The sequence below is a fragment of the Anabas testudineus genome, chromosome 6 (genome assembly GCF_900324465.2).
Source record: "Anabas testudineus chromosome 6, fAnaTes1.2, whole genome shotgun sequence".
In the NCBI taxonomy this organism is placed as follows: domain Eukaryota; kingdom Metazoa; phylum Chordata; class Actinopteri; order Anabantiformes; family Anabantidae; genus Anabas; species Anabas testudineus.
In genome coordinates, this window is record NC_046615.1 from 20,881,659 (window position 1) to 20,904,856 (window position 23,198).

At 39.2% G+C, this 23,198-nt stretch overlaps 1 protein-coding gene across 1 annotated transcript; it reads left to right on the forward strand.

Moving 5' to 3' along the window:
- The first annotated feature begins 405 nt into the window (after positions 1-405).
- On the forward strand, positions 406-22,805 carry swap70b (switching B cell complex subunit SWAP70b). The gene is made up of 12 exons (XM_026365320.1): positions 406-585; positions 2,038-2,178; positions 7,798-7,971; positions 8,702-8,929; positions 9,863-10,009; positions 10,284-10,392; positions 10,997-11,178; positions 15,773-15,880; positions 17,256-17,422; positions 19,193-19,391; positions 19,512-19,608; positions 21,439-22,805. The coding sequence occupies exons 1-12, from the start codon at positions 490-492 to the stop codon at positions 21,555-21,557; spliced, it is 1,767 nt and encodes a 588-aa protein (XP_026221105.1). The 5' UTR covers positions 406-489; the 3' UTR covers positions 21,558-22,805.
- The last annotated feature ends 393 nt before the right edge of the window (positions 22,806-23,198 follow it).

The following is a 23,198-nucleotide window of genomic DNA, read 5'->3' on the forward strand; positions in this document are numbered from 1 at the left end:
CCAGGAGGGCTTTAAAATGAAGGAGAATTAATGTTGGCTGAACATAAAGAGAATTTAACTTATTGTTCTATTTGACTCAGTATCACTGAAATAAGGTGCATGTGTTGATGCTGCTGTCTCAGCTTCATCTCTTTAAAAAATGAGGTTTACTGGTGTGGACTCTGGTCCTGGAAACTCGGGGCTCAGTGAACAAAGCGTGTTTCTGCTGGGGTTTTTTTTTTTTACAGATTTACATTAAAACAGTTCGGACCTGTGGACTGAGCAGATGAAGACAGATCAGATCCTCAGCAAACAGCCTGTGTGAGGTGTTGTCCTCTCGCTGCGCGGTGCTGCAGCTCCATCCATCTTCGTGCCAAACGCGCAGCGCGTCATGTGACTTCTCCCTCGTTGTGCAGAGCAGGGTCCGTTCAGTCGCCGAGTGAAGAGAGGAAGAGTCAGACACAGCCCCGGAGGAAAGAAAGCACAGAAGTCGAGGTTGAACCCAGCACCATGGCCCTGCGGGACGAGCTGCTCAAGTCCATATGGCACGCGTTTACAGCTCTGGATGTGGACAAGTGCGGGAAAGTCTCCAAATCCCAACTGAAGGTAAACGCGTGTTAATCATCTTTATGTTTTATTGTAGGAGTCTGTGCTGGTTTAGAACGAGCAGGAAACTCTTCGACTTGATCTCAGATTTAATCTCTTTTTATTTGGCAAATGTTGAAACTCGACTTGTTGAACTCGTTTCCTCCTAAAAAACAAAAACACAAGTGCGCTTCAGTGAAGAGACACCTGCAGCTGAATCCAACTGAAACTGACAGAAAAAGACAAAAGCATCCAACTAACTAACGCTGCAGGAGTTTAAAGTGATGCAGAAGGAAAAGAAATGAAGGAAACATTAGTGTGAAACGTGAAACTGAGTTAAATGAGATTTTAGATGTATTAAAAGTGCTGGAAGTCAATAAAACAAAGATTATAGTGTTAAACTATGAATAATCTACCTGCAATGTGCTACAATAATATGGTTTATTATGGCAAACATCATGTTTATGTAAAATATTTCACATTGAGTAACTTTAAAAACATTCTTGTGCAGAATCAGTGGAAAATCCCATTTACACCACAGCAGCTGGTTTAAATTCCCGTTTACTGTGTGTGTGGAGACGTTAAGATGTAAAACACTGATGGTTTGAGCTCAAGCTGCCTCCAAGTTTAAAGACGAGGTTGTTTTGTTGTTGTTGCTCCATCTCTGGACCTCAGGACAGCAGAACCTGGTTTGGTGACAGAGAAACTCAGAAAACGTCTGTCGCTCGTTCTTTTCTTCGTTTCACCAGCAGATTGTCAGAGACGTCAGGGACGAGTCTACATGTGGAGAAAGGAAGAAATGTAGTTTAACTGGATGTAAAGAAACCTGGTGTTGGACCTGACAGACTGAAATCTTAACGTGTCTGTTTAAAGGACTGTTCCACCAATAATACGTGAAGTCTGTTTACCACACTAATATTTAGTTGTAGCTTTGTTTACAGCTCAACACAAGCTGCCAGAGTCGCATTAACTTTTCTCCATGATCTTGTTTTGATGATGAGTCGGCCGCTGCACAAAGTCCAAAAGTCTCCAGCACGTCCCCAAGATTCTCAGTGGGGTTCAGGTCTGGACTCTGTGGTGGTCAATCCATGTGTGAAAATGATGAGTCATGCTCCCTGAACCACTCTTTTACAGTTTCCACTTTTTGGACGGTCAGTGTATTAGTGAGGATTCACTGTATTGGAAAACAGTTTAATAACAAGAGCTTAGTTATGAAGCCAGTGAACCTTTTAGTTATTAGTGGTGTGAATGGTTCCAGCTTCTTTAGTTTGATTATCGCTGTCTGACTCTGTAGATCTGGAATTGGACAGTGAAGTTGCACTTTCACAGTTCACTGTTCAGAAGTCTGAGATAAACTGTTTCCTGAGTTTACAGAGGTGAAAGACGAACAAACACTGTTGATCCATTGACTGTATGAAATTAATGATTAGTTCTTCATCATCATCATTAATAATCTGTTTCCCATCTTTCCAGGTCTTGTCCCACAACCTGTGTACAGTGATGAACATCCCACATGACCCCGTGGCGCTGGAGGAGCATTTTAAAGATGACGACGAGGGTCCCGTCTCAAACCAGGGCTACATGCCGTACCTGAACAAGTTCATCCTGGACAAGGTCGGTGAACAGCCCCGTGGAGCGGCAGATGAAGTGTTTCCGTGTTGTTGAAAACTTGTAGCGTCTCGGGATGAATCTCCTGCAGCTTCCTTTGTCACGGTCGACTCTTCTCATGTTTGTGGGTTTTTTTTTAGTCTAAGTGAGTCACCTGTCTGTGCCGTGACTCTTTGTGTGGAAAATGACACATTATCAGATGAAAACCGCTGAAAAGAGCTGAAAAGAGCTGAAAAGAGCTGCAGAACTAGTTTCCACATGTTCACCTGTTACATTTGGAGTTGATGGACATGTTGATGTCACCTGGAGACTCTTTAGCCCTGGGTTTCGCCTGTTAGGCAGGCCTTTGTGATATTATTTTATTTCCTGAGAAGTTTATTTTAATAATGTAAAATTAGTGGTCGTCAGTACTGGACGCAGTATCGTGCGGAGCTCGTCTGTCCCTCTGTGATGATGTCATCACACCTGTGTACAGACCAGCGGTGGCTGTTTGAGTTTTGTTTGTTTCTCTGACAATCAGCTGTTTAACAGACACGGTGTCGCTCGGTATCGAACGTGTGAAGGTATGTAACGCGTAACTGGAGTCGCCATCTCCACGCTGTCAGTACCGTGTTGGTTGTGATGTCATTGGCGGCAGAGAACTCCAAAACTCTCTGTGTCTCTTTGGAATTCCTGTCGTGTGATGTCATGATGATGTCGGGAATAGCTGGCCCTGAAAGGTTGTTGCCATAGTGACAGTTTAGGAATTCTGTTGAGTCAGACTTTCTCCTCCTGACAGATGATCAGTGTTTGTTTGTTCATGTCCTGGTTTTGTCTGAGTGAATTGATTTATTTGTTGGTTAGTGTTAGTGTTTTTAAAAACACTCTCAGAATGTGATCGACCGAGGAAATTAATGAAAACTGAAAAATCACAGCGATGCATTTGGAGACTAACAAGTACGTTTAGGTTTTCATGATCCACTTTCGTCTCGTCAACCTTGAGCAACTTGAAGTCACAAGTTCCTCGTTCCAGCCTGTGAACACAGCAGCTGGATTCATGAAAGTCGTAGTACGTGTTCAACAGGACAGAAACACTTTAATTAGTTTCCTTTTGTCTTCTTAAGTTGCTTTACAGCTGGAAAAACACCAACTTGTGTTCTCTATCTGCTTTTTCTGCCTCATTATATCACAACTCCACATTTGTGTAACTGCACATCGAACGGAAATATCCTGTACATCATTTAGTATGTTCTGAAAATGTCTTTTATTGTTTAAGTGGAAGTTCACTGTTTGTAATGACTGATACACTGGCAGTAGCAGAAAGGTCTAGGATGTGTTACACAGAGGTTTTTCTTAAAGGAAATACAAATTCTGATCTTAGTTTCAGGAAAGGAGACGACATTAACAAACCCCCCACAACACACGTAAGTTTCCAAACACCCCACCCATCCATTGAAGTGACTGGGTCTTGGACAGTGTGGGTGTGGGTCAGTAAATTCAACAGCTCTCACTGCTGAGGAAACTCCACCCGGTCACACAGGGAAACTGTGTGTGACCGTGTGCACGTGTTTGTTGTAACCAAAAACTCAGAAGGCAGGAAAACAAGAGGCCGGATTCACACATTAATGAAGTTAATCAAGAAAAAACCTGTTGGTGCGAGTGATCAACGATACAGTCTGTGGATTATTGACGGATCAGATCGCTCCTTAATATTTATTGTTTACAAAGAAACGTACAATAACACAAAATAAATATGCATAATGACAAAGAGACAGTTTGTACAAGAACAAACTTGGAAAAGGAAAAAAACAATAAAATGATAATCAAGAGACACAAAATGAACCTGGAAACAACAAAAACAACTACGGACTCAACCTGGCAGGAACGAAACTGATAAAATAACAACAGAGAAAATGAAACAACCACAAAGAGACGACAACAGTTAGAGAAAAAGAGAGATGCAAGAAGGCAGGAAACAAATAAAGGGGATTTAAAATTAGTACTGGATTCAAAATTAGTACTGGATTTAAAATTAGTACTTGATTTAATATTAGTACTGGATTTAAAATTAGTACTGGATTCAAAATTAGTACTGGATTCAAAATTAGTACTGGATTTAAAATTAGTACTGGATTTAATATTAGTACTGGATTCAAAATTAGTACTGGATTCAAAATTAGTACTGGATTCAAAATTAGTACTGGATTTAAAATTAGTACTGGATTCAAAATTAGTACTGGATTTAATATTAGTACTGGATTCAAAATTAGTACTGGATTTAATATTAGTACTGGATTCAAAATTAGTACTGGATTTAATATTAGTACTGGATTCAAAATTAGTACTGGATTCAAAATTAGTACTGGATTCAAAATTAGTACTGGATTTAAAATTAGTACTGGATTTAATATTAGTACTGGATTCAAAATTAGTACTGGATTCAAAATTAGTACTGGATTTAAAATTAGTACTGGATTTAAAATTAGTACTGGATTTAAAATTAGTACTGGATTTAATATTAGTACTGGATTTAAAATTAGTACTGGATTCAAAATTAGTACTGGATTTAATATTAGTACTGGATTTAAAATTAGTACTGGATTCAAAATTAGTGCTGGATTCAAAATTAGTACTGGATTTAATATTAGTACTGGATTCTTGTATAAGGATGATGGAGATTTACACGTCTCAGAATCTCTCTCTCTCTAATAATCTCTCTGTGTGTCGTCTTCATCCTCACTGACTCACTCTCGACACTTTATCTGTAACAGTGCAGCAGAAGCTAAAGTGCAGACCAGCGACACTTCATCTTATCTGAGGACAAAGACGATCACAGCTGTGCCCGTGTGACCGTTGAGCTCAGTAACCCAACACCGCAGACTGTTGGTCCGACAGCAGAGACCGAGGTGACGTTAGAGCTCGGGACTCAGCACTTTGTGGTCTGATGGAGCGTCGCATTCCTCAGATACAAGTGATCGTCTGTGACCCTGAAATTCCCAGAGTGATACAGAGACAGAGACACAATGAACATGTTAAAGAACGACAGTCAGACATTGTTTCCAGTTCTTGTGTACCGTCATCATCCCTCTTCAATGGGTTCGCTGGGTATTTTCCACATTTAAGTTGTTTTTAGTTCAAACTTTGCGGTTTTCTTCGCTCAGGTGAAGTAAAACAACACAAACAAACATTTGGAAGATCCCACCTCGTACCCGTCACGGCACCTTGACTGTTTTGGCTGATACAACCTACGTACTCAGAGTCGGGTGGTGGTAGTATTAGGTCCAGATGTTCCTCTCCTAAGAGATGTTCCAGCTCCTCCTGGAGGATCCCATGATATTTCCAGGCAAATACAGGCTCACCACACCTCAGCAGTGTGTCCTGTATCTACCTCAGGGTCTCCTACCTGATGAGACCACCTAAACTGGCTCCTTTTGATTGACAGCAGCTCTATCCTATGGGAGAAACACCTTCAGGCTTGGGGACTGATAGGAAGGCGTGTTGGTCCTCGGCAGTGTTGACTGGTTCTAGTAACACGCTTCTCTCTATTAAGTCTCTATATCGTCATTTGACCTCCTTCTTCTTCATTTATCTTCTGTGTTTTGATGGTTTTACATTCTTCTCTATTTGTAAAGTTTGTCGTCAAACTCTCCCGTTTTGTGAAAGCTTTCTCTCTTGAGGAGAAATAACACCACAGAGCTATAAAAATCTATTCTGCAGAAAAAGGCAAACCTTATTTTGTGGTGTGACCACTTCTACGATCCACCCTCCAAACACCTGCAGCCTTTTGTGGTGATTGTGTTTTGGAGCGTAACGACTCCTTTCCTCTTTTTAAGTCGCTTTCATTTCATACTGCGTCTTATCCTTCACTGAACTCTCAGCTGTCTGTGTTGATGATGTGGATATTTAATTTAGAACAAACCTTCTGAAATGGCTGACGACCCTGTTTAACTGGTAACTAGTCACTTCGTTAGTTTGCTGTTTGCTTCGTCACCACTCGTCTAGAAAACGCCGCTGCAGGTTTGGGATGCAGCAGATAAGGCTGGAGTTGGGATCCTGAATGTTAATGAACATGTGGCAGTGGAGAGAAGGGGAGGCAGCGCTGACAAGGCTCTTATTGTTGAAGTGCACAGACTGAGAGAGGGGAGGGACGGAGAAGGACGAGAGACCACGAGGACAAAGACAAACAGAGAGGGTGACACAGAAGAGCTGCTCTTTCATAACAAACTCTTTCACAACTTTGCTGATTTCTTTCCCGTCATTTCTCTTCTGCTGACTTATTGAAAACCAGAAGTCTGAACCGAGCAGCGTGATACAGATGATTCAGTCAGGAACACAACACAAGCACTTCAGAGCATTAAGTTATTTGGCTTTTGGGCTGAAGCTTTCACAGCCCACAGAGAGACGAGTGTTGTAGGAGAGTTTGGGTGGGGTATCGCTTTAACATCCAGCACAGGTTTCCACAGAGCCGCTCACCCTGAATTAGCACAATGGAGAGTTACATCAGATCCTGTGCAGCTTTAGAAAAGTTCAGTCATTCACTTGGGCTGAATGTGTTTTTCTTACACTGCAAAGAAATTTAAAAATAATTAAACAAGTGTGAGAGAATTTGGCAGAATATTTTCAGATGGAGCCGCTTTGTATTACGTTTATTGTAACGTGGGAACAATCTGCTCAGTGTTCAGGTTATTATCAGTGGACAAACAGCTGTATTTACACTGATTACACCTGAATTTAGTGTGTTCTGATTTTCAAAGTTCTATGTTGGCTCTATTTCTGCTCATGAAGTCGTCTTTGCATAGTGAAAATTGACATTGACCGTTGATCTGTGGACGTTTGATCTTAAAGCACATCGTTTGGCCTTGTTCTAATACTTTTGGACTGTAAATCCACTTGCAGCACGGTGCTGGTGGCTTGTTTGACAGGACGACTGCCAGCAGGACGAGATGTGCACGGTTTGTCTGCCAGGAGTCTCCATGGAGACGCTGCTGTTCAAGGGCATGGGAGGAAAACATTTCCCCTGCACAGCATCGATTGTACCTTTTTAAAGCGCCTTCCTCTCATTTGGCTCTGGAATTTGAAGCCTAGTTTTTTAAAAACAGACTTTTGTTGTTGTCAGGAATCTTGTTAAAAGTATCTCTCATAGAAAGACGCAGTGAAAATGTATTCTGTAAAATGTACCTCTTCACACCTCGTGAAGCAGAAACTGATCTCCCTAGAGCACTTCACTTTCAGGTTTCTGCTTGGCTTACGTAGTTTGTATGTCTTGTACGTTACTTGTAAATCCCTTGGGCAGAAAAAAAGGTTTCTACCAAATGACTAAATGTAAATGTAAACTTAAAGAGTAGTGAAGGGTCTTTTAACTCAGCAGCTCATGTGTGGTCTGGTAGTTTGTTCTTTAATATCTTTGTAGTTCATTGTTCACCCTTCTTATTCACCAGTAATGCAGCTTTATATGTTCGTCGACGTTTGACATTTATTTAGTTTGATTTAGTAGCAGGATACTTTGACCTTTTATAAGATGACTACAAAGAATAGTTTATCTCTTTTTTAAATCATTGCGTAATGAACGCTGTCACTTCTCTTTAAGTTGAACAATTGAATTAAAACATTAATTCTTTGGTTTGACTGCTCACATCTCTGCCGCAGGTGACCGATAACTTCGACCGTCAGGACTTCAACAAAATGTGTTGGACATTATGCTCCAGGAAAAACCTTCAACAAAGTCAGCTGTTCATCTCCAATGATGACGCCTTCAAGATCTGGTGCATCTTCAACTTCCTGTCTGAGGACAGATACCCGCTGATCATGGTCACCGAGGAGGTGAGGTTGAAAATCAATGAGGGGGCGTTTTTACAAATCATTTAGTTAATCAGACTATTTATAAAGTGACATCTTCAGGTGACAAATATTGAATTTAAAGGGGAAAAACAAGAGGAGATTCTATAAACCTATATCTCAAATACTGCTTAAACAAAGTAATTGATTAGTAAAACAGATTCCTTTTCTGCTGATGGACTAACTAATTCCTCAACTTATCACTGCACCTTTACGACATTAACATCATATAAATGTTATATTATATTTGTATTTTCTTTGTTAGAATAATTTGACTTCTAGTTTGACCACAAACTGAACTATATTTGTACATTGGGGAAGTTCTTCGTGTAAAACGCATCTGACAGTTCACACTGACAGACGAGGCTACTTTAAAGGGAACACCGTTTATTTTAACTTGACTCAGATTCAGATCTGAATCTACTGACTGTAGGTCGACTTCACTGCATCCAGTAAACGAACAGTTGAAATTGTTTGTTGCTCAACTGCAGAAAAGGAAGTTTCCAGCTTCCTGTTCTTCTACAAATGCTGGAAGATTTATTGTTGGGTATAATAAACATCAGGGCTCAATCACAGGAAGAATACTTTCAAAAGAAATGTAAATCAGCCCAGGTAGAAAAAATAAAGCGCACTAGTGTACCAACAGTCGTCTTTGACTATAAATGAACAGCTATGTTTGTGTCTAACCATGTGCAGTATTGGTCTCCATGCACAGATCGAGTACTTCCTGCGTAAGCTGACTGATGCGATGGGGGGCAGCTGGGTAGAGGAGCGTTTCGAGGACTACAGGCTGCAGCTGAACTCGAAGCAGCAGTGTCTCAACGTCTGGGAGCTCATCAGCCTCGTGGGCTCGGGTCACTTCAGCAAGGGCATGGACCGCCAGACGCTCTCCATGGGTATCAACGAGGTTTACCAGGAGCTCATCCTCGATGTCCTCAAACAGGTGGGCGGCAGACCTGCACAGACAGACCTCTAATTACACTGTGACATGATTGGCTGATTGATGGTCTCTATCTTGATTTGGCAGAAGTCCAGGGCACAGATAATCCTGAATTAGAATTTATTTGGAGTTCACACTGATTCATGTATAATCAGGCTGGAGAATCATTACTCTCATCTCTGATTAAAGATGGTCTTTGTTTCCACAATGAAAGTTAAATATTGACTGAATTATGTTTCTTGTACTTTAAGTAAAACTATTCACGACACACTTTTAAAAGTTAACTTACTCTTAAGAAATTAAAATCAAAATAAACAAAAACTGGCTGTGTATCTAAAACTTGATGTGTAGAGCTGCACTTTTAAAAAAAAAAGAAAAAAGATAGGAGAAACTATTAAACACATCAGTAAAAACCACAGTGTTGCACTGGGTGGTGTGTTTTTTCTATTAACACGAACACACGGTGCAGATTATACTAATACAGTCCAAAATAGACCATACTGCAGCCTGAAATACCCAACAGAGCATCACGAGTTCATCTGCAGACAAAAATAGTCCACTAATACAATAAAACAGCGCTGTTTGAGTTACATGTTCTAAAAACTACAACCCCCTGCAGTTTAATTCATTTAGTGGTTTGTTTTTACATCATATTATACATTTGTGACAGTGAGAGCTGACAGCACGGAGACGTTTGCAGAAAAAGGTGCCTGCGGGGTGAAGCTGCACGTTTAGTTTAGTCACTCAGGTGAATGAGCCTAATGCCTGTATATCTTCATGTGAAGACTGAATGTGTTATTACTGTAAGAGAAAAAACAGAAGAACAACTGCAAATATTTGATATATTTATCATTTTAAAATGTCAGTGTAATGGTAATTATTGCAGTCAGTAACGGTTTAAATGATGCTGATTCTTGCCCCTCTTCCTCTCTGCAGGGCTACATGATGAAGAAAGGTCACAAGAGGAAGAACTGGACAGAGCGTTGGTTCATGCTGAAGCCAAACTGCATCTCGTATTACGTCGGCGAGGACCTGGCGGAAAAGAAAGGCGACATCGTACTAGACGGAAACTGCTCTGTGGAGGCAAGAACATCCTTTCATTTGAATTTTTCCACAGGATGTAGAAAACATCAGGAACATGACATGCATCTAACACACAGATCTAAGAGGTGAAGCTCGGCTGGTGCTGTATCAAAGGTTAATAAATAAATAAAGTCATATGTGTTTACTGCAGCATGCTGGTTCCCACAAGGTTTCATTGACCTAACTGATAAACATACTGATCGTAGAACTCTTCATATGTGCTCAGTCGTGGGTATTTATCTGTTTAATTCCTTCTTTCTTGTTTTCTCTGCAGTCTATACAAGATAAAGAGGGAAAGAAGTGTCTTTTCTTCGTCAAGTCATCACAAAAAAGCTTTGAAATCAGCGCCTCTGACAAGAAGAAAAAGCAAGAGTGGATCCAGGGTAATTAAAAGAAACTCAGATATTTAATATTCCTGTTCGTTACTCCTCCTGTAACATTATTTAATTCTGCTGTTGTAAGTCACGGTGTGGTTATTTTGTTTCACTCATCCACTTTCTACTGCTGCATAATTATTTGTTGGTGAGAAACAGAAAACAGGAACCATCTGGGGATTTAATTCATTTTAGTTGTGATTTATAATTTAAAAAGTATTTATATCAATATCTTTGGCTAATAACATCTTTATTATCCAACTGTTCAGCTCAAAAAATGTCACAGCCCCAAAAACAGAACATTCACAGATGCTTATTGCTTATTTTGACCAACAGTTCAATGAACACAGTTATATAATTAAAAAAATGGGAAACCTGCAAACATTCACATTTGAGACTTTTTTAAAAACATTATTAATTATTAAATTATACCATTTATTCTGTAAATGAATGGTTTAAAGTGATCAACTGATCACTTCAGCTTTAAACAAGTGTTTTGATTTCAACCTCCGACTGATCCCGTTGTTTTCCTACTATTGTTTCTACACATTTTTACTGATAATGAATCCACAGCTCACAGCTTTTTCTTATTTATTTAAATATTTCCCTTTAGCCATCCAGAACTGTGTGAGTCTGCTGCGTCAGGGTCGGCCAGCGCCGCACCGCGAGGCTCGACAGAAGCGACGGGAGCTGCGACTGAAGCAGCAGGCCGAACAGGAGGAGCTGGAGCTGAGAATGAGGGAGCTGCAAACGGCCAATGAAGCCAAACAGCAAGAGCTGGAGAACATGAGGAAGGTAAGGAGAAGACAAAGGCTCCTCTGTGTATCCTGTCTGGTTTCAAAACGTCGGCTACATCAGTTCTTTTGCTGTAACATCCTGAATTAAACAGTGTGGAAGTGTTTTCCTCACATGAGGAGGCCCCGGAGTAATTTAGGAAAACAGGACTGGCCAACATTATGTCAGACTGCAAATCAACATGTGAACTATTAGATTCATCCTTAGTCTAGTCTGGATTTTAGGTTTGTTCTACATGGATGAAGCCACTTCCTGTGTCGTGAAAGTTGCAGTTGAGGAGGTTTATTTTGTATTGTTAAAATGTAAAATACACCAATGTTCACAATATTACATAAAGTTGCACAATTTACAGGAAAACCAATACATGGCTCCACTTTTGCATTTTGTAAGATGTTCAGTTTTTTAGGATACTGCCATAGGTGTGGATCTATTATGTTTTACCACAGAGGTCATAGTGGTGCTATGAATGTGGTGCATTGAATTATATTCAGTGTCCCCACAAAAACTTTTGACATTTACAAAATGCACACTTAACTCCAAAATTCCCCCAATCATTTTTGATAATGCCAAATGAAAAGATAAACTTTATAAAGCTGTCTTACTGAATTACAATTACAAGACAACAAATATAAAACCCCTGGCAAAGATAAGAAGCTCATAAAGAGTCCACTGCAAGACAAACAAAAATCAGACACTCGGACTGGCAAAGAAAATAAATCTAGATTATAAGAAAAAAGTGTTGACAGAAGCAAAACATGTACACCGAAATTATAACGTATTTAAGTAGATAATATTTTGGTTCTAAAACTCTGAGCCTCTAAAACCAGGATGTGCTTTTATATTTAGAAAAGTAACAAGCAAAAAAACAACAACAAAACAAAAGTAACAATGAGGTAATTTACTGGAATGTCGTAGTGAGTGAATGAAAAGCGAGTGTGAAGGTTCCTCAAATGAATTCTATTATTCTGCGAGGTCATTTTTGTCCCTTCCTCAATGCACCAACCCAAACAATTAAACACTAACTGGTTAGATGAGAGGCATTCCTCTGCTGGGAAAGAGTACGAAGTACAGTGACAGAGAGAGACACTGTATGTTGTGCCCAATTTGCTTTAGAAGCAGCACAGACTCATGTCATTGTTAGGGATTCAATTATAAGTGAACCCTTAAGGATCACCTTAGGCTCCATCAGTGCTCAGTGTGCTCAAAGGTAAGTTAGACAGCAGAGATTGCAATACAGCATTATCCAGTGTGTCAAGAGCAGATAGACAGTGTAAGTAGGTCTAAAGACTAATTATACACAAAGCTAGTAATCCTGAAGGTTGGGCAAATAATGTGGTGGAGTCATGGACTTTCCATTTATATATCTTTGTAACATGGAAATTACATATCTAGTGTATAAAATAAAGTAATTACAGCCATGCTAACCTTTCCTTCTTTCAATATTATGGTATAAATTGTGCAGCTTCTGGTTCGAGGTTATGAAATTCGTGGATATGAGTAGTGTCGGTAAGTCGAGCATTATTGTATAACATTTGAAACTGCTCTACTAAGAAGTGACAAATTCATTTCCCTAGAGGAAATACTGCACATAATTAAATTTCCCAATCAGATGTGTCATCACTGTAGTTACAGTTACTGAAACTGATGTAATCAGAGATGCAGCTAGTCCCAAACCTGATCCAACAACATTCCCTAGCTAGAATGTCACACCTTAAGAACACAAGTGCACTTTAAGAACTCTTCTAAATGGTAAAGAGTTATTTTCAACAACACGTTTCAGTCACACTGTTGCTGCTGCGTTTCACACAACAATTAAACCAGGTGACCAGTAAACACTGAAACTCACTATCTGCTCATGAATACCAACAATGGTTCAGCTTCTCGCTGCAGCCAGACTGATGAATAGTCTGTCACTCAGTACAAACACAAGAATGTGGATTGAATCAGTATGGGAGACAGAGGGGCAACACCAGTCTCCATTAAACATGTTTAACTAGTTGATCTCCCTAAACCTAAATCACACTCCTGTCTGTTAACACTGTTAACTGATTGGTCATGTTAAAATTCAGTGTGTATATTCAACAAATGGGTGCTTCCTGTTACTAGTGTAGAGAGCTGTGAGGTTAGCAGGAAGTGCCAGCTTCACAAACACTAGATTTACACTTTTAGATGTAACTGACGTATGTATTTATGCGTAGCTGCTACTAATCAGAGACTGTGACTCTTAATGTGTCAAAGCAAATGTTCAATACAAAGTTTTCAGGATAGTTCCACTGTACGCCCTCCCTGGCCACTTCACTGGGTCTACCTACAGTGAGTACCTCAAACTGTGTTCTGACACGCTTAGTAAGATTTAAGTACAGGGTGCCTCCTAAAGCATTTAATGCAGCTTAGGGATTTATCCTAGGGGTCTTCGGTTAATGATGCAGCCTGGGTGAGAGGAAAAAGGTGAATGAACGTTAATGTCGCATTCCCACTGTTTACTTCAAGACTGTTACAACCAAAGACAAAACAATTGCCAATGAGATAAGTTTCCACAATTGCACAATCATACGTGTGAGTGTCATTAACATTTTGGTGACTTGGAAGAGTTTTAAATGCACACTGCATCTCTCCATCTGGACATTCTGGATTTATTTATCTGTCACTAGAACATGAAAGATAACACTCCCACCCACCCCTGCATGCTGTTGCCTTACAACACATTGTTTTAAATCTGGTGAGACAATAATAAACAATCCAGAAAGTTCAGTTTGCGTAACAGATTCCAGCTGTCAGAACACTGCACGCTAGTCTATAATGTCACTCAGAATTTTACAACTCTGGAAATTTTTCATGGCGGCATCTTTTGTCACAGTAAACACGACACAGATATGGAATGTGCACTTCAATCAAACTTCACTTCATAGTAACACACATTGTAGAAGAGGACAATTTGTTTGGCAATGCTCTTTTCTGAACATGCAACAATCCGGCAGTGATGTGCATCTGTCTGTCTCACATAGCCAGTTGCGTAAATGAACAATGAATGCGTTTTTCTGGTCTGTTATGACGATAAAAGAGGTTTCTATTAATACTCTGACACACAATTCACAACTTTGCAAAGTTATCAGAACAACTATAATATGTGTGCATTTGAAAATATTTTATAGGTCATTGCAGTATTAGCTTAGTAGTAGTAGCTTGATATATGCTTCTGCATTGAAGAGTTTATGGTGTAGGCTACGGAAGAGGCATTAGGGTTTGCGCCTACATGGTGTCTGTAGGTGCAACGTAGATTTGACGCAGAACGATAACCGGATCTATGATTTGCAAAATACTGTAAAGTAAGAACTATTGTGATGAACATTTAGATAATGTCAGACAGTGAAAAGCCTTTAAGGAAAACTACTACTACTAAAAATAAAAAGCATGTCTTTCGCTAAAGAGGACGGACGACAAAGTTACAACTGAATGCATATAATGAAATACAGCTACCAGTATGTATGTGACAAACAATGAGAGGCTGCAACAGTCAGTCAGTGTAGTTGTGTAACACACTAAACAGTTAGGACAACAGTCTGCCTTTGTTTGTCACTGCTCTCCTGTGAATGCACAACAATCTGCCATTGAGGTGCAAGCCTCACTCTCACACAGTTGTTGAGTGGTGCATGAATGCACAATGATCGTGCACGTTTGGCCACAGACCAAGACAAAAAGAGAAAGGGGCTCAGGATTATCTGTAGTGATAATAATGACAAATATACATCAGACACACTGTCTCTCACACTGTGCTTCTATAAGTAGTTAACTGACACCGCCTGCAGCCATTTTACTGCTGTGTGATGAGTCATGAGGTTAGTGCTCAGTCACTCACACATTTTAATTTATATGTCCCTTTTTTATTTTGTTTTTAATGTGCAAGGTACTAGGACACTAGGACCCTACTTGTTGTGCAAAGAGAGTTTGACATGGAAATATTTAAGTGCTAGTGGGAAAGAAACAAGTTATAAAAATGGAAAATGTGTTTGACTAAGACTAATAATGGCATAGCAATGAGTTGTACAAAGATTTTCAGTTTAAAGTATATTCTATGGTTGAGACTATACTGAAAAGAGGAACTAGTTCTCGAGGTAGAAGAATGGTGACAAAGAATTTTAACACAGGACATCTGTGGTTCATGAAGCTGACAAGTAATGGATATTTTAGTCTGTTATACTTTTTCTATACACTGCAGTTTTGAATTTAGGACTAAAAACCTTTTTCAGTTTACCTTTGCAGCATTTCTTAGGAGTGGTATTTAGCATTATTTCTGCTGATCTTCCACCATACTGGTTTTCACATCACCTACTGTCTAAAAGTGTTTAACTACTGTACTTAATCTACTGTATACATATTTACCTAACTGTAACTGTGGTCTGTATCTGTTCATACAGACCACAGCTTCTAGTTCTAAAATAGCCAGCGTGTAATTCCCTGGTGTCAGTTAAACATGTTTTTCACCCAAATTTGAGGGTTAAATCTTAAAAACCAACCATCTTTTTGAAAACAGATGTTTTTACCTAGTGGGAATATTGAACTTTTTTTGACAGGCTCTTTTAAAAACTTTGTTCAGGCTCTGGAAGAAGCGGCAGCTTATGCAGCAGACGAAGAAAAGAAGCGTCTTCAGACCCAAACGGAACTCCAGGACCGATACAGAATGGACCTGGAGAGAGAAAAGATGGTAAATAAACACTTATCTTTCACTGAATCATTACATCACACCAAGAGTGGAGCAACAACAACTTAAATACAACTTCTTCTTTTATGCTGCCTAACAGACTTTGTGAGCCGCCTACAACACACACTATAATCTATCTACAAGTAACAGGAAATATAAAAGAAGAAGAACTTAAAAACTCAAGAACCACTACAGCTCACAGTGAAGGTCACTGAAAGCTGTGATTGGAACCATTACAGCAAAATGTGTCATCATCTACACAAGTTTAATAAAACAGTGCACGGTGAAGATGTTTCTGCGTAGTGTACTTAGTACTGGCTGTTTGCAGATTGTACATTGAAACACGTTTGATTCTATAATGAAGAAGCATCTATTTCGTCCTCACTGCCTCTGGTGATAATATCTTGTCATGCATGTTGCACAGAACGGTCGTGGTGTACCAGCCGATAATATTTATAGACCTTCACTCACTTTTTCTTCTGAGTTTCTGTTTCTTCTGCTGCCTAGAATGTAGGAGCACAGATGGGATTTTAGTTAATTTACTGTATCAATGCACATATTGTCCCTTTCTGTGTACAGAAAGAGTATACAGAGTAGACTCTACTGCCTGAGGAAACTAAGGTCTTTTAATGTGTGCAACAAGATGCTGCAGATCTTTTACCAGTTTGTTGTAGCCAGTGCAATATTATCTGCTGTCATCTGCTGGGGCAGCAGCATCAGAGCCAGCGACACTAAGAAACTGAATAAAGCTGATCAGGGGGCTTCTCTGGAACCATTAGAGCAGGTGGTGGAGAGGAGGATGCTGCACAAACTGCTGAGCATCATGGAGAACAGCTCACATCCTCTCGACAGCACACTTGTCAAACAGCGGAGCAGTTTTAGTCAGAGGCAAGGAAAGGTACAGGAAGTCATCTGTGCCAACAGCCATCAGCCTGTACAATGACTCCCTGTCAGAGAGTCAGTGTCCACGCTGATGGTTTAACAATATGTAACTAAGTCACTTTACATTCAAGTTCTACTGTGTGTTTTGTTGTTATTACTGTCTATTCTCTGTGTCATTCTTGTACTGTGTCTCGTGTATTGTTGTGTAGATTATGTTACTCAATGTTCAAATGTTTTTGTGTGTAATGGCTGCAACACCAACATTTCCCCTTGGGGATCAATAAAGTATCTATAAATCTATCTGTCTATCTATCTATCTATTAACTTAAGCACATTGACAAAAAATCTGTTAATGTCACAGCTAATTAATATTCATGGTCTCTGAAACGGAAAGGTTTAAAAAAAAATACCATACAGTATTAGGCACTGTAAATTCCAGATGTTCTTTATGTTGAATTGCAGATAAAGCATTTTGCTGAATTTACTCATTTCACAGGTACGGCAGCAGATGGAGGAGCAGGTGGCCCAGAAGTCCACAGAGCTGGAGCAGTACCTACAGAGGGTCCACGAGCTGGAAGACATGTACGGTCAACTGGAGAATGCTCTGGAGGACGAGAGGCGTGCCAGACAAGATGAGGAAGCCGTCCGAAAGCTGCAAGCACGGTCAGTCTAAAAAGAGTGGTGAAACGATTTAAGGAAATAACATCAACCTCAGAAGCTTCTTTCTAATGCTCTTAGCTTTAGAAGCCAGCAGGTTAATATTACAAAATAAATTAATATTAATGTTAGTATGTAAATAATTTCAGCTGTGATAAAGCAATATAAATCAATGTTCAATTAATTTCTTAATGCAAGGATGGAACACATGAGTTTATCACAGGAACAAGCTCAATTTTAACCAATAATGTAGCAGGTTTTCAAAGCATGGGCGACCAGCAATGATGTTTGAAAAGCACCACGTTACTGTTTTGGTAAAACATGGCGATAGATCCTCAGACGAAACTTAAAATGTTGGTGAAGAAAGTGACACATGATGGTATTGTCTGTGGAGTGGTGGAGACCGGTCCTTATATCTAGATGTCTTTATGTATTGAGATAAATCTGCTTAAAGTCAGAAGAAACCTGAAAATAACTTGTGTATATTATATACAAATACTATATCATAAATATTATAATACTGTGTGTTTGTCAAGTTAAAATGTGTAAACATTGCTTCTAAGGAGAAATTCTATTACGTATTTTGTATGTATCATTATGTATACATTAGTAACAGTGTCTAAATTACTATAGTGCACGTACGCACTTTTACACTTTTCATTTAATGCGAGTTACAAGTAAGGTACAAGGCCAAAGCAGGTAAGCGTAAGGAGGTCATTCCCAAGGACCCCTTCTGGAGGTAGGATTTGAACCCTGGTCTCCTGGATGAAGTCCTACTCAGGTTAGGTAGATTTAATTTTGGGATGAATCATGCTGCTAGTTGGCTTATGTTGACAGCTCCTCAGTTCTGTCTATTTACTCTAATGTAACCCTATTTGGATTTTTATTTTTTTTGTGGTAGGAGTCACACATGCAGCCAGATATTGAGTGTCTACTTCCCTCTGTCCACCGTGTTTCCTCCCTTGTCCTTCCTTCCTCTATGCTGACGCTTACTTTCCACCTCATGTTTGACTAACAACTAGCGAGCCTGCTCAGCACCTTTGCCCTGACCAGGTTTCTAAAATTAAACCGGTGTTGTTCATCAGTTGTTTAGCTTTACATGACGTAGGCTATTTAGTGGGCGCTTTAATTCACAGACCACAATAAAAACCCAAATAACTGCCTCTATTAATTCTCCGCATTATGTACAGCTTACAACAGTTTCAAAATCAGATTACAGATTTTAAGGTGTTGTGCTGCCAAGTGTCTTATTGTGAAAGTTGGTTTACTAATTCAGCAACACAGAACCTTTTAGTTAGAAACAGATCAGAGAGGAGATTTGGAGGAAGGTAGTATGTGTCATAATGTGAACTGAGCTGACTTCTGTTTTTTTGCACGTTTTCTCACAGGCTATGAATGAAAAGTGTCAATGTGATCGACCAGTTTTTTAATATAGTTGTGGCAAGATCACAAATCAAACAAATTAATTTCATTTCCTTCAATAATTAGGCATAAATATTTTATAACTTACGCATTTGAGGACAACGGAAACATTAAACACTTTGACAGCCTTCACATAAAAGTCAAATGTAATGTGTAGCTACATTTACTTGAACCTTGAAACCACTATAGCACCATCTGCTGACACACTGACATGATGACAATGATTTGTTGTCCAGTTTACAATGTTATACCTCTCAGGATCAGCACTGTTATATGTGATGTGTCCAATGTAGGCCTAGACCAGCAGGAAATGAGAAATCTAGTCTAACCTGTGTTCATTTCTGTGTGGAGCAGGTTACTGGAGGAGGAGGCCACGAAGAGGGCGGAGTTGGAGCAGATACACCTGCGGCAGCAGCGGGCAATCTCAAAGACTGAGGCTGAGAAACAGGAGCTTGAGAAGGAACGTCTGGCTAAAGAGAATGCTCTGCAGGCTGCAATGACTCAACTGGAACAGCTGGAACAAGAGAGGCAGGGGGCCCTGATGCAGTATCAGGTTAGCTGACAACATTTATACTACCGATTGCATCGTTGTTGGTGTTGATTTTACAGCTTCATGTTTCCAGTGTGCTGTTTGTTAATAACTGTGCTGTCTCTGTTTCCATGTGTGAGCCAGACTGTAATGAAGAAGCTGGAGGATGCAACCAACAACACAAAAACCTGGAAACACAAGGTGGCTCAACACGAGGGCTTGTTACGGCTCATTCAACCAGGTACCAACACACTGTTTGTTCTTGGGAGAACAGGATAACATTCTGTCTTTTATTCTTAAATCGCTGCTTTGGGGTCAGAATTTTTTTTTAAGCAATTTCATATATTTGCTTTCTGTGTAGTTTCATTATTATAAATAAAACAGCAACTATCAAAGCAGGACTAAAGTCTGACATAAGCTATAGCCACGTGATGTTTCAAATATCACTTGTGGGGCAATACACCTGAACTAAGACAGTAATGCTGGCCAAGAAGTGTTAAAGCCACATACTCCCACCAGGATTTGAACCTGGTACTTCTATTAACCAAAAGGAGTTCAGGTATAGCTTTGGCACCATGACTGGCCATCTTAAATTTAAAATTTAAAAACCTTAAAATCTAGTTTTACATCATTAGAACAAGAGTTCGAAGCAGACTGAAGAGACTTCAAACACTGTTACTTCAGCTGCCTTAAAAGACCACACCCCCCATTCACACTGGTGTCACAGCAAGTGGCTCTCAAGCATTTAGTTAAGCATCACTGCAACTTCAACATAGCTGATCTTCCAGCTTTGAGTACCAGTCAGTGTGTTTACATGCACTCAATCAACCAGGTTGCTCAGAGAAACCAGGTTTTTCCATGTAAACAAATTACTGGAAATCTATGTAAACATGCAGCACATGAATACCATGAATACTCTAACTTGGGCTGATTTTTGATTCTTTAAGACGTCTTAACCTATTTTGACTGCCAAGTCACCACCTATAGGTAAGGACCTCGTTGCTGCAATTACTGCATGGAAGATTTTTTATTTTTTTTTGCCAACAAGTTATTGAACCCTAACTGACGCGTTGAGTAGCTTTAATCTGTTTCAGAAGGGTCAAATTATTGGCATGAATCAAGCAAAGAGATTGCTGAAACTACTAAAATTGGGTTAAGAAATGTCCAATGGATAAAGGCATGTGGTCTGATGAGTGGTCTTTGAGTCCAGTTCATCCCCATATACAACATGTTGGACATCCTGTTAAATGCTACAACCGGGCTGCTAGTACCTGTACAAAATTAACAAACCTTTACAGTAAATGGTCGAAGGCGCCTTAAAGTAGTAGCCACCTTCTCTTCAATATGGCAGGGTTCCTGTGCAAAAAGAGCTAAAGTCACAGGAGAAAACATTCATGGACAAAATGCAGCAACTCGCCTCACAGAAAGTAGTAAATGTCTGGTGAAAAACATGCTAGATTTAGGTTTTTTTACTAAGTCACCAAGTTATAATTTGCTGAATGTAGCAATGCAGAAGGTAGTTGGCCAGTTGTTGTTAGTGGCAGCTTCAGTGACTTTTTAATATTATTATTTATACATTGTCAGTTTAAGAAACAACACATGTAAATTTAAAAATACAATAGTGTTCCTTTAAATGTTTTGCTGACAGCATAGGAATGTTTGAACTGGAACCACTGTATCATTAGAGGTTTCACAGTTGCTTGTTAAGTGCCTCATAATGGGGAGACGAGAAAAAAAAACAAAAAACTTGAAATACACTTGACCACAAAATAAAATGCTGCCTCAGTGTTTTAAGAAAGTTGTTAAACAGCTTTTGAATTGATGTATTAACTTTTGTACACTACAAACAGCTGACTGGGGCTAGTATGGAGTACTATGTGGCAAATGCAAAAGTTAGTGCTCAAACTATTTTTGGCAAAATAAAATTTAAGCGTAAGTTTATATTCAGCACAAGTTGTCACTACCAAAGCAAACACTACACACTGTACAGAGAGGTGACTTGCATGTATTTTGGCTTCCAGAGTCCTTTAAGTTTCTATGCTGAGCAGCCTCTCGATATTTTCTTCTCCAGGTTCCAAGCCCCAGCCAATCATCAACAACTGGGGCATAGCATCCTTTTCTGAAGGAGAGCTCAGTCTGAGGGAGAAGCAATGGCAGGAGAGGAAGAATCAGATGACACAGGCACAGTAAAGCTCTGAACCTTAAAAGATCCCCACCACTCAGAAGAAATGACAGACCACTGGGATATATACTGCCCCAGATAGAATATGTGTAATTAGTGATTGTAAGCAGTTCTTTGGTAACAGGAGTTTCAGTGAAATCCAAATGTAAGATTTACTGAATGTCAAGAGGGCATTAAGTAAGCAATTGACTTTATCTCAGCAGTTCTGTGTCAAACATACTTAACAGAGAGGCGACAATACCAGAGAAATGCTGGAGTAATAGCTTTGTTTTTCCTACCATTTGTTGTGAAATGTATTGACAAACTGTGTCAGCAGTTTGGTATTGTAAAGCTGAGAGGCTAAAGAACAAAGCCCAGTAGGGTTTGAGTTTTTTACAAAACAGGGTACAGGATGTAAAATAAGTTATAAAGGCAAAAGAGCTCATTTGTGCAAGCTGGGTTATTAATATTGATCTTTAACCATAACAACCACTACAGAAGTGTATCACTGAAGACATTCTGAGCTACCGAGCAGGAAAATAAATACTGGCTTGACCCCCAAATTTTTAAATCTTTTAAACATTTACCTGGTGCTAACTGATCTAATAACAAACCGGGTCTAACAGTACAATAATGCATATGTAATTGCATGAATTTTGAAAGACTGCTCTCTCTATTTTAGACCAACTAGGCCTCTGGTGGACGAACTGCCAGCTCATTATTGAAGCTACCAGTCTCTGTGTATCTGTTAGGACTTTACAGTCAGTGTTAACGGTGACATACCTGACCACAGCTAAAATCAGTCTTTTATGTATGAAATGCACTACTTACTCGTAGTCTTACCCATTCAGTGTAAACTGTTTGAATCCATTTGAGATTCTTTCCTGTGACCAATTTTTGACTCTTTGAGACCATTTTGCATGTAAATGTAAGGGATTTTTGTACATACCTTAACTACAGTTATCTGTTCAGTTACAGTTTTGTTTTCTTACTAAAGTTATGCTGCACAAATGCAGCATCAGTAGTTCTTGAGAAAGTCCTGTATAATGTAAAGTTAGTGATGGTTAACAAAATGATCTTCTGAAAAACATGAATTTAAATACCACGTACAATTTACTAAATCTATCATCATAGTATTTGTCTAAGTTTTATCTCTGTTTAACTATCTTCAACAATTCCTGCTTGTAAACATTTAAATATAAAAATTAGGGCATTTTGCCAAAGTCTCAGTCCAAACATGTACCTTAATCACAGAACATGTGTACTGTAACCACCAGTGCCTTTGATACTGTCATGAGTGAACATTGTGATTTATATTTTATGTTTTTATATGTGTAAAAAGTTTAAGACTGAACTATGTAATAAAACATTTTGAATAACTATCTTACTAATTTCTCTGGGTTGTATCTTTGCCTCTGTTGGTTTGATAAATTCAGATGACAGACAAAACACTGCACAAGCTACAAAATATAGCTACAACCACCATTAAATATTAATTAAATTAAATTGTGTTTTTAATGTTAAAAGGCAAAAAGGAAAATGCTGTACCTCTCAAATATGAAGATTACCAGTTTTCCTTAATAGGAAAACTAAGGTTACTATGATTTATGGATTAAATTTATCAAGATAATAATTGTAAAAGCTGAAAACAACAGTTTTCTGTCTTAATC